The sequence below is a fragment of the Ambystoma mexicanum genome, chromosome 1p (genome assembly GCF_040938575.1).
Source record: "Ambystoma mexicanum isolate Mex_15411 chromosome 1p, UKY_AmexF1_1, whole genome shotgun sequence".
In the NCBI taxonomy this organism is placed as follows: Eukaryota; Metazoa; Chordata; class Amphibia; order Caudata; family Ambystomatidae; genus Ambystoma; species Ambystoma mexicanum.
Window position 1 is genome coordinate 1288052877 of NC_090921.1, and position 19022 is coordinate 1288071898.

At 42.3% G+C, this 19022-nt stretch overlaps 1 protein-coding gene across 2 annotated transcripts in view; it reads left to right on the plus strand.

Annotated features, from left to right (window-relative positions):
* The window catches only part of AP2A1 (adaptor related protein complex 2 subunit alpha 1), an 891085-nt gene that overhangs the window by 571505 nt on the left and 300558 nt on the right, over positions 1 to 19022 (plus strand). For both annotated transcript variants that reach the window (XM_069605316.1, XM_069605324.1), the window contains exon 13: positions 4864 to 5095. In XM_069605316.1, the coding sequence (XP_069461417.1) occupies positions 4864 to 5095 (232 nt within the window). The remainder of the gene's footprint in view (positions 1 to 4863; positions 5096 to 19022) is intronic.

The following is a 19022-nucleotide window of genomic DNA, read 5'->3' on the forward strand; positions in this document are numbered from 1 at the left end:
GGTCACTGCTCAAAGTGTTACACTTGTGAAACCCACTGACTTTTTGACAGGCCTGAACAAGAAAGCCAGCCACTCCAGAAACAAAGAGCCACGTGGTACTGGCCACAGCCCAGGAGCTAAAATGTCAACAACAAAAAAATATTATATTAGTGTTTTTTTAAGGGTAGCCGTGGATACCCCAGGTGCGACCCCCAAATGACGTCCCTGCCTGTCCGGCCCCTATTATCAAAGACTGCGCCGAGACTCTTACACCCGTCATCGCACCGATCATCAACTCCTTCGCAACAAAAACGGTGCCAACTTCCATGAAAGAAGCCTGGATCCTCCCGCTTCTATAACAAATCCTCCCTTGACCCCACCATCCCCACTAACTACCACCCCATCACCACCGTACCCTTCATCCTTAAAATCCTTGACTCCGCAATATGTATCCAGGTCCAACAATACCTTGAGGACAACCACATCCTGGGCTTCCGCCAATCAGTCTTCCGACCAAGGCATGGAACCAAAACCGCCTTACTGGACCTAAAAAAACAGTTCGATGATATCAAAGACTCAGGCAAACTCTCCCTGCTCCTCATGCTGGACCTATCAGAAGCATTCAACCTCGTCGACCATCAGACACTCTGCAACCACCGCACCACAACAGCAAACTTCTCCCCAGCAGCAACAGACTGGATCAGATCTAGCAGACCTCCTGTGTCTTTATGGACGACCATGCTGCTCCACCGACACCAGTAACCTGTGCAGTCCCACAAGGGTCCTGCATCTCCCCAACCCTGTATAACATTTGTACTAAACACCTTTTTCTTCATCTGTATGCCCTCGGCATATCCTACTCAAATTAATCTGACAACGCCCAAATCCTCGTCCGTCACTCTGGTACCTACCACCTTGACGCTGTACCAATCAACTCAGTTTATGACAATGTCCAAAACTGGATGGCAACCCACCAATTATGCCTCAACAACAACAAAACTGAGATCCTCGGCTCTCACTCCACCCTCCGCAGCATAGATCCAGCACACAAAGCTTTTGACATTGATGGCAACTGGATCCAAACATCATCTACCGCCAAAACCGTGGACATCTACCTAGACGCCACCCTTGACTTCTCTCACCAGGCCAACGCCATTGCCTCCTCCGTTGCCTACACTGCAAAACTACTGAACAACAGCAATCCTTTCCTCGCCACAACCAACCGACTCACCAATGCTGGAGCCATCACCAGAGCCATACTGGATTACTATAACACTCTTTTTGCAGGAACCTCTGAACGTAACTTGTGCAAGTTGCAAACCATCCAAAACAATGCACTCTGAGCAGCCCTAGGTTTGTCCAAGCATGACCACATCACAAAGCCCAGGAAAGACGCCCACTGGCTCTCGATCCATGAACTAATTAAATTCGAGACCCTCTCCATCGCACACAGGTGCACCACGAACACTGCCCCAGGCTACGTATTACACCGGGTGGAGAAATACACCCCCCCATCCTCCTCTAAGATCCATGAACAGCCATCTCCTCAGAGTGCCCACCTTCACCAGAAAGACAGCCTTCCCGTCATGACCGTTAAGCTCTGGAACAATCTCCCCATCACTCTGAGAAAGTAACCCTCCTACTGGACCTTCAGAAAAAAACTAAAATCATGTCTTTTCGCCGAAAAGCCCCCAGTGCTAACAGACTAAAACAATCCGATGCCCATCTCCCCTTCCTCCCCCACCCTGCTCCTCGAACCAAGACTTTAAGACACCATGACACCCCGCCGACTCCGTTGTGTTTCTCATTTGTTTCTTGTATTCACTGTATTCTGTATTTTTTGTCTCACAATGTAACTAGCGCCTAGATACTCAAGGGTTCAGTGCACTGCAACACATGTAAAAATAAGTAAATTCAACATGTTGTCACAGATCCAAGGGGCAACACTTCAGCCATGCCCCAGACACTGAATTTAGCAGCCTGACTCCTCTAGTCATGGAATTTGGTCATTTAAACCTAGACCAGAGGTGCAAGGGCATTCTAAGGGAAGCACGCAAGCCAAACACAAGACATTGTTATTTAAACAAATGGAAAAGGTTTTCCTTGTGGTGCAAAGCTCGTACAATCAATCCAATTGAATGTTCACCTTCACATATATACTACATTATCTACTATCTTTTAGATTCAGGCTTAGTCTTCAACTCATTAAGAGTACACCTGGCTGCTCTCTCAGCCTACACCACATCACAAAGTTAAATGTCATGGTGGAAAGTGCCTGTGGTTAAGGCATTCATGGAAGGTGTTAAAACATTATACCTTCCAGTTTCTAATGCAACTCCCGGCTGGGACTTAAATATTGTCCTTACAAGGCTAATGCGGCCCCCTTCGAGCCAATGCACAAAGGCAACTTTAATCATCTCACTTATAAGTCTGCTTTCCTTGATGCTATCGCATTGATAAGAAAAGTTAGTGAGCTACAAGCACTGTCAGTACAAGATCTGTTTGTTATTCACAAAGAAAATGTTTTGTGCTTAGCACACACCCACGTTTTTCACCAAAATTCAACTCAAAGTTCCATGTGAATCAATCCGTAGAACTTCCTGCGTTCTTCCAACACCCAAGAAACGCAGCAGAAAGAAGCCTTCATACCCTTGATGTAGGATGGGGTCATGTATTGCCTACAAAAGACTAAAATTATCAGACAAACAGACCGTTTTTTGTGTCCGTAGCCACAGGGAGAGTAGGTGACCCTATCTCTAAATCGCTTTTTTTAAATGGATTGTCAACTGCATCCAACTTTGCTATTCTCTTGCTTAGAGAACGTTGCCATTCAAGCCCATATTCTCATCCCACTTTCTGGCGATTACAAACTGGATTTGGCCTTGCTGAATAAGATGTACCTCATCATCCAGGCATGGAAGGCACATCATGGTCTATGCCTGAATGATGACAAAAAGGAACTCATACTGGGGTCTATACACAACATCAAGAAACTTAGTCAAGACTACTCATCCTTTGTCATAGACGGCCACATCATTAAAGTGGCGAAGGGGGTAAAAATACTAGGTTTTTACCTCAACTCTAGTCTAACCCTAGCAAAACAAGTGAACGCTATGGCTTCTTCCACAGCCTACACTTGTAAGCTAATCCGATCAGCTAAACCTTACCTGTCCTCAAACAGTTGCACCACGCTGGCATGAGCACTTGTGTTATCCAAACTGGATTATTGCAACGCTCTCTATCTAGGTGCTAATAAATACATCGCGCAGAAAATCCAAATCCTACAAAATAATGCCCTTAGAGCGGCACTAGTAATCTCAAAAAGACAACATATCACAATATTCAGCAAGCAATCCAACTGGCTACCCACAACTGACAAAATTAAACTTAAAACTGCTTCCCTTACATTTAAATACCTTAATAACCTAGCACCTATCTACCTCACTGAAAGGTTCAAACGAAGAACTACATTAAGACCCATGAGAGCAGCCTACATGAACTGCCTAGATGTCCCCCCATTCAAAATGACTAAAACTGGAGGGAACAGCTTCCCTGTCAAACCTGCACAATTGGGGAACTCCCTCCCGCCCACCTTAAGGCTTGACCAAACCTACCCACACTTTAGGGTAAACTGCATCAAGTGGCTCAAAGAGAACGAGCCATAGAATTCTATGTTCTGCTATACTCTGCTCTGCTATGTAATGTATTACTTGCTGTATTGCCTTTTGTTCTGTACCTCTGTGACTGTATAACCTTGTAACTTGTAAGCCTAAAGCTTTCTTGCCCCCGCGCCCTGATACCTTTGGGTCTGGTGCGCGCTACAAATAAAGAAACAAACATAAACAAACACTCACAGCAACTCTAGCTTTCATAGCAAATGTGCCCTTCGATGCCATTTCCAAAGCTGGCACTTGGAGTTCAGTTCACACTTTCACTCAACATTACTGTTTAGATACACATTCTAAAGTTGATACACAGGTGGGCCAGGTGGAGTTAAAACATCTGTTTGCTGCGCTACATTCAAATACCCCGCCGCCTTCTCAAAGTACTGCTTGTTAATCTATGCAAAGCATGTGATTCTAATCAGATCCCCAAGCCTCAGAAGGCATACAATCCTTACCGTAAATGTATTTATGATTCTTGTATCTGCTTAGAGGGACCTCAACGGTTGAGGGATCATGGCTACAGTAGACATCACACTAGGGATAATATTACAAACGCCCAGTCAACGTCCCCTTTTGAACTTCGAAAACAACATGTGCAATACTCCGCTCCTACCACTAGATGTCGGCTAAGGCAAAGCATGTAAATCTAAGCAGATACAAGCATCAGAAATGTGATTATGGTAGGTAATGTGTGCCGTACAAACATATTTATATATGTATATTTTGGTATGTATGTGTGTGTCTGGGCCCAATTTTATTCTTGTACTAGTCCACTCTTGGTCTAAGAATGAAGCCAGACTGCTGTACTACATTACAATTTTTATTAGAGTTTTGGGCACATTTGCAGAATGCTTAACTTCAATAATTATCGATCTTCTTACATACCTCACCACAGGGCTGTAGAGAATTCTCTCTAACACATTCATTCTATTCATTACAGTACTTCAATTATGCTGCACCCTGTACTGTTACAATACTGTGTTCCTTATAAAGCGCTGCTAAGGCTCCTAGTTTAGGACCTCCACCCCCTTCTAGGCCCACCTGCAGATTTACCATTGCATCTCTCTCCTAAGCTTCAGCACCTCCCTTCATGTATTTCAATGTTTGTTGTATTTTCTCTGTTATTTGGTGATTTTCATTCGGTTTAAACTGATCATGTCTCGATTTTTCAATACGTAAATTAAGTAACACTTTTCTTCTTGGTGTCTTCTTTTGGCAGCCCCCTGGTGCAGTTTAATTTGCTGCACTCCAAGTTCCACCTGTGCAGTGTATCCACACGTGCCCTGCTCCTCTCCGCCTATATCAAGTTCATCAACTTGTTCCCTGAGACCAAACCCACTATTCAAGAGGTGCTGCGATCTGACAGCCAGATTCGCAATGCTGATGTGGAGTTGCAGCAGCGGGCTGTTGAGTACCTGAAGCTGAGCTCCATCGCCAGCACAGATGTCCTGGTGAGTTCAACAGGGTTCTGTATTCTATGAGGAGATCCATGGTTACTGGTAATGTGCTCCACATATCATTCTTTTTCTATCCCTTCCTGTATGCTAACTTTGTTATATTTTTGCCTTACTGCTATTGTCTCACACTTTCCTCTGTTCTGCTTTCTCATTCTTTCCTTAATGCTATCATTTCTCCTGATGATGGTATTCCAACATCCCGTACCCTCCCCTGCCCTCCATATTAATGGGATGGCGTCCTGAGACAGGGGTGGGATCAGAACATGCAACTCAGCTACATTTAGATCCAATAATGTGCTTGGGCAAATCCATAAGCATGCTCCCCAGCATGCATTCTCCCAGCCGTTAGTCATTATCTCTGCCCTATTGTGACTGTGCATCATTTAGTAACTCCATGCTTTTAAGCGCTTAACTGATTACTATTTCCGTTGCCTTCTGCGTTAACACCCTATAGCATGCTGTGTGTCAGGCAGGTTTCCTTTCAACACCACCACTGCGGGTACTGCTTTTCCTGCAGTGCTTTACCATACATGTCCCTCTGGTCCACCACTGGCTTTCCACCCCCTGGGTACATCAAGTTCATTTTATGAAATCTGGTAGTACTATGTCTGGGTCTTTTTTCTACCAGGCACAGCACCCAGTTAATTTGTTCCCGACAGTGGACCATATTGTGAGGGGCTGTAAGGGCGCTGTTGGGGGACCATATTGTGTGAGGGTCTGTAAGGGCGCTGTTGGGGTTCTGTCTGCTTTGCTGCACCCTACTGGATCCCAGTCCATGGTACCTGTGGGCCCTAACTTTGGTGCTTGTCAGGGCCGAACATCAGAATCTGTAGGAGTTGCTGAACCCCACTGTTCCCCTCCAAAGACCTCCATCCCCAGCTTCACTAGGCATAACTGGATGCAGGTTACCCTGAGGAAGTGGATAAAATGGCAAAGAAAGCAGGTTCACCTCTTTTTCTCTCTGGATCTTCAATGCTCTCTCTCAACATCCTAATTGCTTCTTAACTTTCCATGTGACTCCTCTGCTAAAGCTGGGAGGAGTATTTCCAACTGGCTGATGAACTGAGTATCCTACAAAGTTTATTTGTTTTGTGTTCTAGCTTGCAAAAGCAAGCCTTTCACAAATAGCAACAATTTACAAATTAGAAAAACAAAATTAGAAAACAATCACATTTAAAGCATATCTAAAATTCATCCAATTTCTTTAAAACAACACATAAATATGCATACAATGCTAATATCAATGGAAGCCCATTCCCCCACATCAATCTGATCCAATGCATTTCAGATACATTCAAGACCCCTAGGTAGCGGCATCTCGCCTCCTCAAAAGCCACACATTGTGATTCTATGTGTTTTAAGGTCTCTATGTTTTTCTCCTGGCAGAATCTACAGTCAAAGCTCATTAACGATTCATCCCACTTGATCCTCCTCTCTAGGGTAGAGAATTGATTTAAACGTAAACGCATATATGTACCGGGAATTTTAGGACATGGAAACAACACATACATTTGTATTTCCAATGTTCTCCTCCCAAACTTGTATACAGAGAATAGGTAGGAAGCAAGTCAGACATTTTTGCCCAATCAGCGTCAGTTTCCTCTTGACCAGCTGTGGGCTAGCCCTTAGTCCGTCAATTGAAGCGCTCATCCGGTGCAAGATGCAACCCATGTTCTGACTGAAATCGCTAATTGTAACTGCCGACTGGAGAATCAACGTTTCCCCCAAACATTGGTAAATGGAATTGGCAGGCGGATTTGAAAGTTTTTCATATTCCACCAGCTTTTTCCACACTGCCCTGGCTGCTAGGGAAGTAAGGCCTAATTCGTGCCTCACCACCGAGTTGTTTAACCCCAAGGTCTTTTTCCAAAGCTTTCCCTGTAGAATGTTTAGAGGAAGCCCCAAGTCAAGGAGTGCAATGTCCAGCCCATAGAGGATTGTTGGCTCTATCTTCTGTAGGTACAACCTAATGAGAGGCAAGCAGGAGTATCAAACTCATTGTGAATACACTCATTTTTGCTAGAAGAGGAGAAAAGAGGGACCTCGAAGCGTCTAAAGATTGGGCATAGATTACATTATATCCAAGATACTTCATGGAGGACACCCTTTCCAGGGGGGGGGGTCACATCCACCATCCAGGTAGAGGAGATAGAACGCTTACTAGTAGTAAACACCATTACCTTAGACTTGCCCTTATTTATCTTTAACTTATTATCCCCAGCGTACTGATGGAAAAGCGTCAACTTCCTGGATAGCCCAATAGGTGTTTTATCAAATAGGACAATATCGTCAGCAAAAGCTAGCCAGTCCAAGACAAGGGTGCTTATTTTTACTGGGTTTGTGATGCCCGCTTCCGACACCGAGGCCAATCTGCCATGTATAAGTTAAAGAGAGTAGGTGCCACCACACAACCCTGTCTGAGCCCCACAAAAGTTCTGATTGGTGCTGAGGTAGCCCCCTCCCTGGCAAGTCTGACTTTAGGTGAAGGATCACTGTGTAGTAATGCCAAGATCTCAACCATTTCCCTCGGCACGCTACCCCGGAGTAGTTTGTTGCATAGGGTGGGCCGACTGACTGTGTCATAGGCACTGGACATATCAATGGAGTCCATGTAAACCGGGCCAACCACCGCTCTTTTAACCGCTGCTAAGAGATGGGAAATAACTGTGGTGTTAAGGGAGGTCCCCATTCTCTGCTAATACCCCCATTTGATACCTGGACAGAAGACTTAAGGATTTGACCTGAGATGAAAGATCTCTCAGCATTGGCGAGGCAAATATTTAGCTAGAAGCGTCCAGTAAGGCAATGGGCCTGTAATTTCTTGGCTCAGTCCTGTCGCCTTGTTTAAAGATGGCTAGAATGAATGATTGCTGCCAAGAGCAAAGAATATTACCTGTTTGAAAAATGCTCTCAAAGAGGGTCCGGTGGGGGTTCAACCAGATCGCCGGGTGCCGCTTTAGGAGCATCAGGGGAATGCCATCCAGCCGTGGTGCTCTGGATGCTTTAGCTTTCCTAATAGCCCATCAAAATGTCGTCCTCTCCCAATGCACAGGTACCCCAGCCTCTACAGCCTAGTTTAGCGATGGAATCGTCCTCCCCCACAAGACGTGCTAAGTTTTTGCTCAAAAAAGAAACCCTGGTGGCTTCCGATATGTCACAACTTAACGGCCTGGCGGCCCCCTGGATGGTAATTTTAATCGTGGACTAAAAACCTACATTGTTGTTTTTCACCATGGTTTCAAATATGGCCTGGTTTGTTGCAACGAATGCCACTCGCTTGAGAGATTTGACCAGTGACTTATAGTGGGTGTTGATTGCCCTTTTTTTTTTTTTTTTTTTTAGGTTATACTGTTCCAGGGGAGAACATAACTTCAAAGCGTTCCATTCCAGCCTTTTGTGTTTTTTTAGTTCCACAATTTTCCCGTCATGCCTGTGTTGGTGTGGCTTATTACTAGTGAACCTCCCCTTTTTAGAGATAGCTATTAGGCATGCATTCAGTGTGTTACCAACATTTTCAACCAAAAACAGCATGTGATATTCTTCTCAAGGTCTATGGTTTGTTTAAATGTGGTCAGAGCGTTCCATCTCACCATCAACCTACCCCTTACGGGCGAGCAAAAAGCCATCGCCAGCTCAAACGGTAGAATCTCAACAATTGTTTTCAAGGCTTGTGTCAATGGCAGGTGATCACTGCTGGCCCGAGAACCTCTAGACAAAAAGCCACCTCAAGGTTTTAACAAGCGTGAAACAAAAAAATGATCTATCCATGACCTCTTATCTCCCCTAAATCAGGTGTAAAAAGGCTCTGGCAGCTCACAATCCCTCGGCAAGCAAATGTCCAACTCCCAGTTTGCCAAATGGTTAATCCAAACATCTACTGGTGCACTCTCAATTAGGGGGAAGTTAAAGGGTTCTGCACCCCACCCCACCGAATTGCCAAGATGACTGTATGTGTGGAAGTCTGGCCTAGCCACCCAGTTAATACTACATCCAAGTCCTTAAGAAATGCTGCCAAAGGACGTTTGGCTGGATTCCAGTACGCCAGGTTTTTCCTGCATTGCTTCGTGCCCAGGTCCGTCACCCATACTATGAAAATGAACTATACTCAAGGCTAATTCTTCTAAAGGGTTCCCTGTATGGTGAGTGTTGAGATTTTCAAAATCAGCCCTGGGGGTGTCTTTTTGGGAAGCCAACCTATTATTGCAAACAGGAAAGAGACTGAAGCCTAGCTAAAGTAAACTAAGGTAAGTGGCAGAGCGGCAAGACTCAGGAGGAGTGTGAGAGTGGTCTAGGACTACAATGAAACGCACACAGAGTGCTCCAATAGTTCCAGTTATACACAGAATTATACAAATAAACAATGATTTATCAGGCCTTTAAAATGCCCATTAAGCAATGAATGCTCCACGCATTAGCACACATATACATTCACTCTTGTGAAAAGATAGAAAAGCATTTGATTCAAAAACAGTGCAATAGGTTAGTAATCAGATTCAGAAAACACAATAGAAACACTTAAGAGCAACGCAAGAACAGTTGCTTAGCACTTAGTACGTCCAGCCCGAGATGGAATCTGGGCCTGGTTCCCTAAAGTCATCAGTTGCAAAAGATATACTTTCAGGTAGGATTACTATTAGATTTGACAATGTCAGTGGCTGCGATTCAGAGTTCCAAAAGTGAGTAAAGGTTTAGGTAAGTAGCTCTGTCCCACTACACTAAGGAAGTCTTAGGGGGGTATATTCGTCTAGACCACCACCGATCAGAGTCAGTCAAGAAAGAGACAGGGTCAGGATGTTACACCATTGTAACCCTACGGAGGATAGAAGGGAAGGAACAGGTATGTTAACTTACCCCCCTTAATCTGATTTTTCCAGATTCTGTTGGGGACATGTCCTTTTGTGCTTGGTCCAGTCGCAGGTGCAGAGGTAGGTTTCAGATGCAGGACTCGGTCGGTCGTCGCTGTACCTGTATTACCTTTCCAGAGACTGGCCAGTTGGTCACCCTTATCACGAAAGGATGAAAACTCAGTAGACCTCCAGGGAGCGAAGAAGACAGATTGCAATGGTAACAGGTGGCAACAGGTGATCTTTGGATGGAGACTGTAAGGAAAGATTTTCTTTTTGCTGCTTTCCCACAATATACTTCTATGGAACACCCTTTCTTTTTGCTTTGTTTAGACTCCTGCCCAGACCTTTTGGAGATCTTACAGACACGCACCTTAAGAGAGCATAGCTGCAGTCCTTTGCTGTGTATTAAAAGCTTTGGGATCACACAACATATTAATACAACATTTGAATGAATCCATCTTTATTCAATGTATAAAAATATATATATCAAACACATTTAATATACAACATCCACACTATTAAAAAGTGAATAACATCAACAAGATTTTCTTTTTTCATCAATAGATTTTGGGACAGGGGTTATTAAGTGCATCATCAACTTAATCTCAATCTTCTCCCTATAGGCTTTTTAAAAAAATGTAAATCTCAACATCGCATTGAAGCACATTTCTAAAAACAGATTGGTTTCTCAATTTATTGCAGCATAGCCTTTTATACAGAAGCGAATCACATGTCATATTAACATAACCTCAACCAGACAGGGCCAGTTATCAGCAGAGAATGTGATGTAACAGTCATGGGACACTCAATTGCTATGTCACTCTAAATACATCTTTCACCTCTCATCATCATCTGTCGTCCCTCTGTGTTTCGGCCAAGAACAAATTGGTACAGTACAGATAGACAGAACAAATACAGTGACACTGCGCCAAAAATCCTAAAGTTACATGCTTGATTGCACATGCAATCTATTATGCAATAGGTCAGCCTGACATGTATTTCGAGCAAAGTGCTCTTCATCTTAGGCTGATTTGTGATACAAGGTAAATATCATGCAATGCAGTTGGTTGTACATGGAATATGAGCAATCACAACCCAAGTATAGAGCAAAAGAGACAAAAGGGTGGTTATACATGTGTGCATAGATGATTAGTAAACATCAATATGTGTACAATTAATTAGTTCATAATTGTCAAATGTAAATGCATGTATAAATTGACCCTTGATATGATAAAAACTAGAAAATGGAAAGAGATAAAGGGGAGGGGATATACAAATATTCCAAAAAACAACAATGGAGAGAGAAAAAAAGACTAGATTTGATTAATACACATCCAATATAAGATAAGGCGCCATGGCTAAGTGCCAAAGTACCATATCAGCCAGTAACCAGGTCACTTCTGATCAAATAAAATACCTTGTGTCTTCAGAAATTGTTGAGTACCTCTACAAAGAAAATAATATGCATAATGGCTCAGCAATTATTAAACTTAGATTCATAACTACTTATTGCCCACTAACGAGGCTCTCTTGAATATCCAAAGGCAAGATTAAACTTACCAGTCAGGTGCTTAGCCTGCTGGAAACCCTTTGGGGTGCTTGATTACTAAAGTTAAAGAGAAAGACATGCCTGTGTCCATCAAGTAAAGCAAACTCATTCATTGTTTGTAACTCAGTATACCTGAAAATTACATGAATAAGATGAATGGGTACCTCTAATCCTTTGCGATTGCGGATGGATGTCAATCTGCCAAAGTACGATCGATTCGATTTTGTTGCCAGATGTGGACCTTTAATGTAACATCCAGCGCAATTCTACAAGCACAACGTCCCAGCATTTGTAAATAAAAAGAAGAGGGTAAGGCATTATAAGAATGCGATCTCTGCATTACGTATCGGTTATTGAAACCCTCGGACGTGCGCAAGTCCAAGAGACCGTGTGAGAAGAGTTTTACCTGGTTGGCCTCTCGGCCGAAGTAAACGTTGTCAAGGACTTGCAGCCGCGTCTTGCGGAACTGCATATACTCTTTTAGTGGAAGCTAGCGGGTTGTGTCTAGGCGGCAGGTCATGGCTATGGTCTCCGCCATTTTAGGTGAGTATTTAAGTTACGAAGTGCCTATTATTCTCCATCTATACTTGATCTAGTCATACGTTAACTTCCTAATATAATCTGTTGATATAAGTCAACTGATTAGAGTGACACAAGATCTAGTATATACTAATATACCGATACCAACTTTAATCTTAATGTCTCCGACTGATACGTATAATCAGCCTAATTGATCCAAATGACGCTGAAGTGACCTGAGTCGGACCAGTGCGTTCCATTTGACACGCAGCCATCCGCCCCATTATACTTACACAAAACAAAACAGCATGTATTAGCATTCAATAATGTACATATATGTGTACACAGAATTATTAGTCACCAGCAAGATGCTCCCAAACCCTTACTGGGTCCATTATCATTAAAGAGTGGATACAATATGAAAAGAGACAGCGTGATGAAGAAAGATTCATAGAAAGACTGCAGATTCATGGTTGGAATTCAAACCAAAGTGGACTGTCCTGTATTTACAAATTAATCTGTCTTCCAATTGTCTCAATTTGAGAACCAGAATGCCATCTATCTGGGGTAACGAGACCTTAACCATCCCTACAAATGTAATATCCTGCTTGTTTTCCATTTGGTGGGTACTTTGGCAGTGACTGGCTAACAGATATCTGGCTTCTTGACTGCCAGTCGTGGATAGGTGTTCCCTTATTCAGATTTTCAGGGGTCTAATTGTACTCCCAATGTAGTGTAACCTACATACACAAATAATGCAATCCATGACAAATTTAGAGTTACAGTTGATGAATTTTTTCAACATAGTGGTTTGCCAGTGTTCCAAATTAACAGCTGTAGTTTCTAAAGCGTGAGTACATATCGAACAACCCCCACATTTGTGGAATGCCTTATTCTGTGCCAAATGTAGCCACGTTTGGCTCTTCTGTGCATTACTCACAAAGGAGGGGCAAGGTATGCTCTTCAGGGCCGTTCCATTGCAGTAGATAAAGCTGTGCTTAGGTTCAATCCCTTTGCTCACATCCTTGTCTAACTGGAGCAGATGCCAATATCTTTTAACAATCGTATAGATTTTGTGGCTGTCTGAGTTATATCTCGTGATTAGTCTGAGTTTATTAGATTGGGTACCTTGATTCCATATTTTTGGGGCTAGCAAATCAACTCTCTTCAGTTTACTAACTTCATTTTCCATATGTACGAGATTAAGTCTACCGTACCCCTTGCTAGGAATCTTTGTTTAATCAATTGGCTTTCTGCCTAAAAATCTTCAACGCCAGAACAATTCCTTCTGGCCCGAGTGAATTCACCTTTCGGTATTTTGTCTATCACTTGTTTCTTGTGACAACTCTGAGCGTGTAACACCGCATTGGCCTATGTACTCTTTCGAGATGTTTTGGTTTCAAATCCCTTCCCCGTCATTGAAATTGTCAAATCCAGAAAGTCAATGCTGGTGTCACTAAATGTGTGAGTGAATTATATTCCCTACTCATTATCATTGAGAAATCTGACAAAATGTGTCAGATCGTCCACAGTACCTGACCATACCATAATCAAATCGTCAAATCTTCTCCATAAGTGGATCAATGGCTTGAACTGGTTGTTGACAAATACAAATTCTTGTTCGAAATGGTGCATGAAAATGTTTGCCAATGCCGGCGCAAAACGTAGCGCTCATGAAAATTCCAATTAACTGTTTGTAGTACACATTGTTAAATAAAAACACATTATTTTGTAGTGTGAACAACAGGTCCTTGAGCATTTCAATATGTTCATAGAATGAAACCGATGATTGGCGGAATATGTCATTTACACTCTCAATAGCTTTACAGTGGTTGATCGAGGTATACAACGCACTAACATCAAGGGTAACCAATAGAAGATTCTTGCGAAATTCTAAATTCTCTCAAATCTGTAAAATATGCATGGTGTCCCTGATGTATGTGGGCGTTGGAACAACAACTGATAGGAGGCATTCATTAATATAAATGGAGATAGGTTCTAGTATGCCGCCCCTCCCAATGACGATTGGTCTGCCTTCTGGGATGTCTGTGAAAGTCTTGTGAATCTTGGGCAGAAAATATGCAGTAGGCATTGTGGGACCCTCCACTAATGGAAATAGTTTTTCAACATCCGTCAGGGTGCCTTTAGAGTGCCACTCATGAACCAATCGATTCACTGTTGTTTTTATTTGATTCAATGGGTTTGAGGGTAGGGCTAGATAACATCCAATCGTGATCAGATGTTTGAGAACCATGGTAATATAGTCTGACTTGTTCATAACAACGACATTCCCCCCTTTGTCTGCTTCTTTGATTATAAAATGTTGGTTGTTAGCCAATCCTTGTATCGCTGTCAATTCCGATTTGCTCAGATTGAAGGTTTACAGGGTTTATGTCGTCTGCAGTCATCCGCCAATTTGTGAATATCTTTGATCACTGCCTGATGGAAGGTGTTTATAAATGATATTGTCATTTGGAAAGACAGGCGTAAACTTGGATTTTTTGCTTAGTTCTTTAATTTTTAGTTTTTGTTGTTCAATATTCAAGCCACTCAACAAATTCAATATGCTTGATTGCTGTTCTTGATTGCAATCTTCCAAGGGCATTAATATATGTGTAGTTAGCATTGTTTGGAGCGAAATCTCTGATGGTAAAGGTGTTACAATTTTAGGTGTGTATTTTTGTACTTGTGTGGCAAAGAATGTTTTAAGTTTCAGTTTGCGTATAAACTTGAACATATCAATTTGGATTTGTACGAAATTATTAAACCTTGATGTGGCAAATGAGAGTCCCCTATTCAGGACAGATTTCTCTTCTGGAGAGAATTGATGGGTGCTTAGGGTGCAAATTAAATCTACCTGTTCTGATTCAGTAGTTGTTGTTGGTACGCAGTTCTTGTGAATCTGGACGGTGCTGGGCGGGCACCTGTGATTTAGAACAGATCAGAAGGTACAAGAAAGGAAACCCACAAGCATCCATAAAAAAAGGTCAGGTTCCAAAGCCCAGTAGTTAAAAATACTTCAACCCCAGGCATACACCAAGGAGGACAAGGGGCGGAAACATAGTCGGCGGAAACTGGAAACGTCCACCACCAGCACTGCACAGATTCACAAGAGCTGCATACCAACAACAACTACTGAATCAGAACAGGTAGATTTCATTTGCAACCTTAGCACCCATCAACTCTCTCCAGAATAGAAATCTGTCCTGAATAGGGGACTCTCATTTGCCCCATCAGGGTTTAATAATTTCGTACAAATCCAAATTGATATGTTTAAGTTTATACGCAAACTGAAACTTAAAGAATTCTTTGCCACACAAGTACAAAAATGCACACCAAAAATTGTAACACCTTTACCATCAGAGATGTCGCTCCAAACAATGCTAAATACGTGTATATTAATGTCCTTGGAAAATTTCAGTCAAGAACAGCAATCAAGCATATTGAATTTGTTTAGTGACTTGAATATTGAACAACAAAATCTAAAAATGAAAGAACTAAACAAAAAATCTAAGTTTTACGCCTGTCTTTCCAAATGACAATATTATAGACACCTTCCATCAGGCAGTGATCAAAGATATTCACAAATTGGCGGATGACTGCAGACGACAGAAACCCAGTCAAACCTTCAATCTGAGCAAATCGGAATTGCCAGCGATGCAAGGATTGGCTAACAACCAATATTTTATAATCAAAGAAGCAGAAAAAGGGCAGAATGTTGTTATTATGAACAAGTCAAACTATATTACCATGGGTCTCAAACATCTGAACACGATTGGATGTTATCTAGCCCTACCCTCAAACCCATTGAATCAAATAAAAACAACAGTGAATCAATTGGTTAATGAGTGGCACTCTAAAGGCACCCTGACGGATATTGAAAAACTATTTCTGTTAGTGGAGGTTCCCACAATGCCTACTGCTTATTTTCTGGCCAAGATTCACAAGACTTTCACAGACATCCCAGAAGGCAGGCCATTCGTCAGTGGGAGGGGTGGTATCCTGGCACCTATCTCCATTTATAATAGTGAATGCCTCCTACCAGTTGTTGTTCAAATGCCCACATACATCAGGCACACCATGCATATTTGACAGATTTTAGAATTTGACAAGAATCTTCTATTGGTTACCCTTGATGTTAAAGTGTTGTACACCTTGATCAACCATTGTAAAGCTATTGAGAGTGTAAATTACATATTCCGCCAATCATCTGTTTCATTCTATGAACATATTGAGACCTGTTGTTGTTCACACTACAAAATAATGTGTTTTTATTTAACAATGTGTACTAGAAACAGTTAATTGGAATTGCCATGGGGGATAGTTTTGCGCCGGCATTGGCAAACATTTTCATGCACCATTTCGAACAAGAATGTGTATTTGTCAACACCCAGTTCAAGCCATTGATCCACTTATGGAAAAGATTTATTGACGATGTGATTATGGTATGATCAGGTACTGTGGATGATCTGACGCATTTTGTTAGATTTCACAATGATGATGAGTGGGGAATCCAATTCACTCACACATTTAGTAACACCAGCATTGACTTTCTGGATTTGACCATTTCAATGACAGAGAATGGATTCGAAACCAAAACATTTCGAAAAAGTACATCGGCCATTGGGGTGTTACACGCTCAGAGTTGTCACAAGGAACAAGTGATAGACAATGTACTGCAAAATGAACTCATTCGGGCCAGAAGGAATTGTTCTCGCGTTGAAGATTTTCAGGCAGAAAGCCAATTGATTAAACAAAGATTCCTAGCAAGGGGGTACGGTAGACTTAATCTCGTACATATGGAAAATGAAGTTAGTAAACTGAAGAGAGTTGATTTGCTAGCGCCAAAAATACGGAATCAAGGTACCCAATCTAATAAACTCAGACTAAACATGAGATATAACTCAGACAGCCACACAATCTATACGATTGTTAAAAGGCATTGGCATCTGCTCCAGTTAGACAAGGATGTGAACAAATGAATCAAACGTAAGCCTAGCTTTATCTACAGCAAGGGAACGACCCTGAAGAACATACTTTGCCCCTCCTCAGTGGAGTAACTTTGCTGAAAATGTTGGGTGGGACATGACTTCCGAAGAAAAGGTGCCCCAGCCAAATGAATGGGGAAAAAAATGGTGTGCCATGAAAGTTGGGGGGACAAACACCCCTGTGCCCTCCTAAAATTACGCCCATGCCCCTCCTTTATGAGTAATCCACAGAAAAGCCAAATGTGGCTACATTTGGCACAGAATAAGGGATTCCACAAATGTGAGGGTTGTTCGATGTGTACTCGCGCTTTAGAAACTACAGTTGTTACATGTGGAACACTGGGAAACCACTATGTTGACACATTCATCAACTGTAACTCTAAATTTGTCGTGGATTGCATTATTTGTGTATTTGGGTTACACTACATTGGGAGTACAATTAGACCCCTGAAAATCATAATAAGGAAACCCCTATCCACGATTGGCAGTCAAGAAGCCAAATATCCGTTAGCCAGTCATTGGGAACGTACCCACCAAATGGACAAGAAGCTGGATGTTAAATTTGTAGGGATGGCTAAGGTCTCGTTACCCCAGATAGGTGGCAATCTGGTTCTCAGATTGAGACAATTGGAAACCAGATTAATTTGTAAATACAGGACAGTCCACTTTGGTTTGAATTCCGACCATGAATTTGCTCTTTCTTCATCATGCTGTCTTTTTTCATATTGTATCCACTCTTTAATTAAAATGGACCCAGTAAGGGTTCTGGAGCATCTTGCTGGTGACTAATAATTCCGTGTACACATATATGTACATTATTGAATGCTATTACATGATGTTTTCTTTGTGTAAGTATAATGGGGCGGATGCCTGCGTGTCAAATGGAACGCACCGGTTCGACTCAGGTCAATTCAGCGTCATTTGGATCAATTAGGCTGATTATACGCATCAGTCGGAGATATTAAGATTAAAGTTGGTATCGGTATATTAGTATATACTAGACCTTGTGTCACTCTAATCAGTTGACCCTATCAACATATTATATTCGGAAGTTAACGTTTGACTAGATCGAGTATAAATAGAGAATATTAGGCACTTCATAACTTAGATACTCACCTAAGATGGAGGAGACCATAGCCATGGCCTGCTGCCTACACACAACACGCTAGCTCTCACTACAAGAGTATATGCAGTTCCGCTAGACGCGGCTGCAACTCCTTGACATTTACTTCGACCGAGAGGCCAACCAGGTAAGACTCTTCTCACACGGTCCCTTGGATGTGCACACGTCCGAGGGTTTCAATACACGATATGTAATGCAGAGAGCGCATTCTTATAATGCCTTACCTTTTCTTTTTATTTACAAATGCTGGGACGTTGCGCTTGTTCAATTGTGCTGGATGTTACATTAATGGTCCACATCTGGCAACAAAATCGAATTGATCGTACTTTGGCAGATTGACATCCATCCGCAATCGCGAAGCATTAGAGATACTCATTCACCTTATTCGTTTGATTTTCGGGTATACTGAGTTACAAACAATGAAATAGTTTGCTTTACTTGATGGACACCGGCATGTCTTTCTCTTTAACTTTAGTAATCAAGCACCCCAAAGGGTTTCCAGCAGGCTAAGCACCTGACTGGTAAATTTAATCTTGCCTTTGGATTTTCAAGAGAGACCGGTTGGTGGGCAATAAGTAGTTATGAATCTAAGTTTCTGATGCTTGTTAATCTGCTTAGAATCACATGCTGTGCATATAGTCTGACATCCAGTGGTATCCGCGGAGTATTGCATCTTGTCTTTCGAGAATCGAAAGGGGACGTCGACATGGGCGTGCCTGTAACACTATCTCTACGTGACGTGTAGTGTACCCAAAAACCCTCACGCGTCGAGGTCCCTCAGATTCTTTTTTTCCACCCAGCATACTGGTCGCCTTATGCAGAGCTCGCCCAGAGACATTGCTATTGTTATCATTTCGACCCTTGGTCATATATTATAAAGTTATTGAATATTATC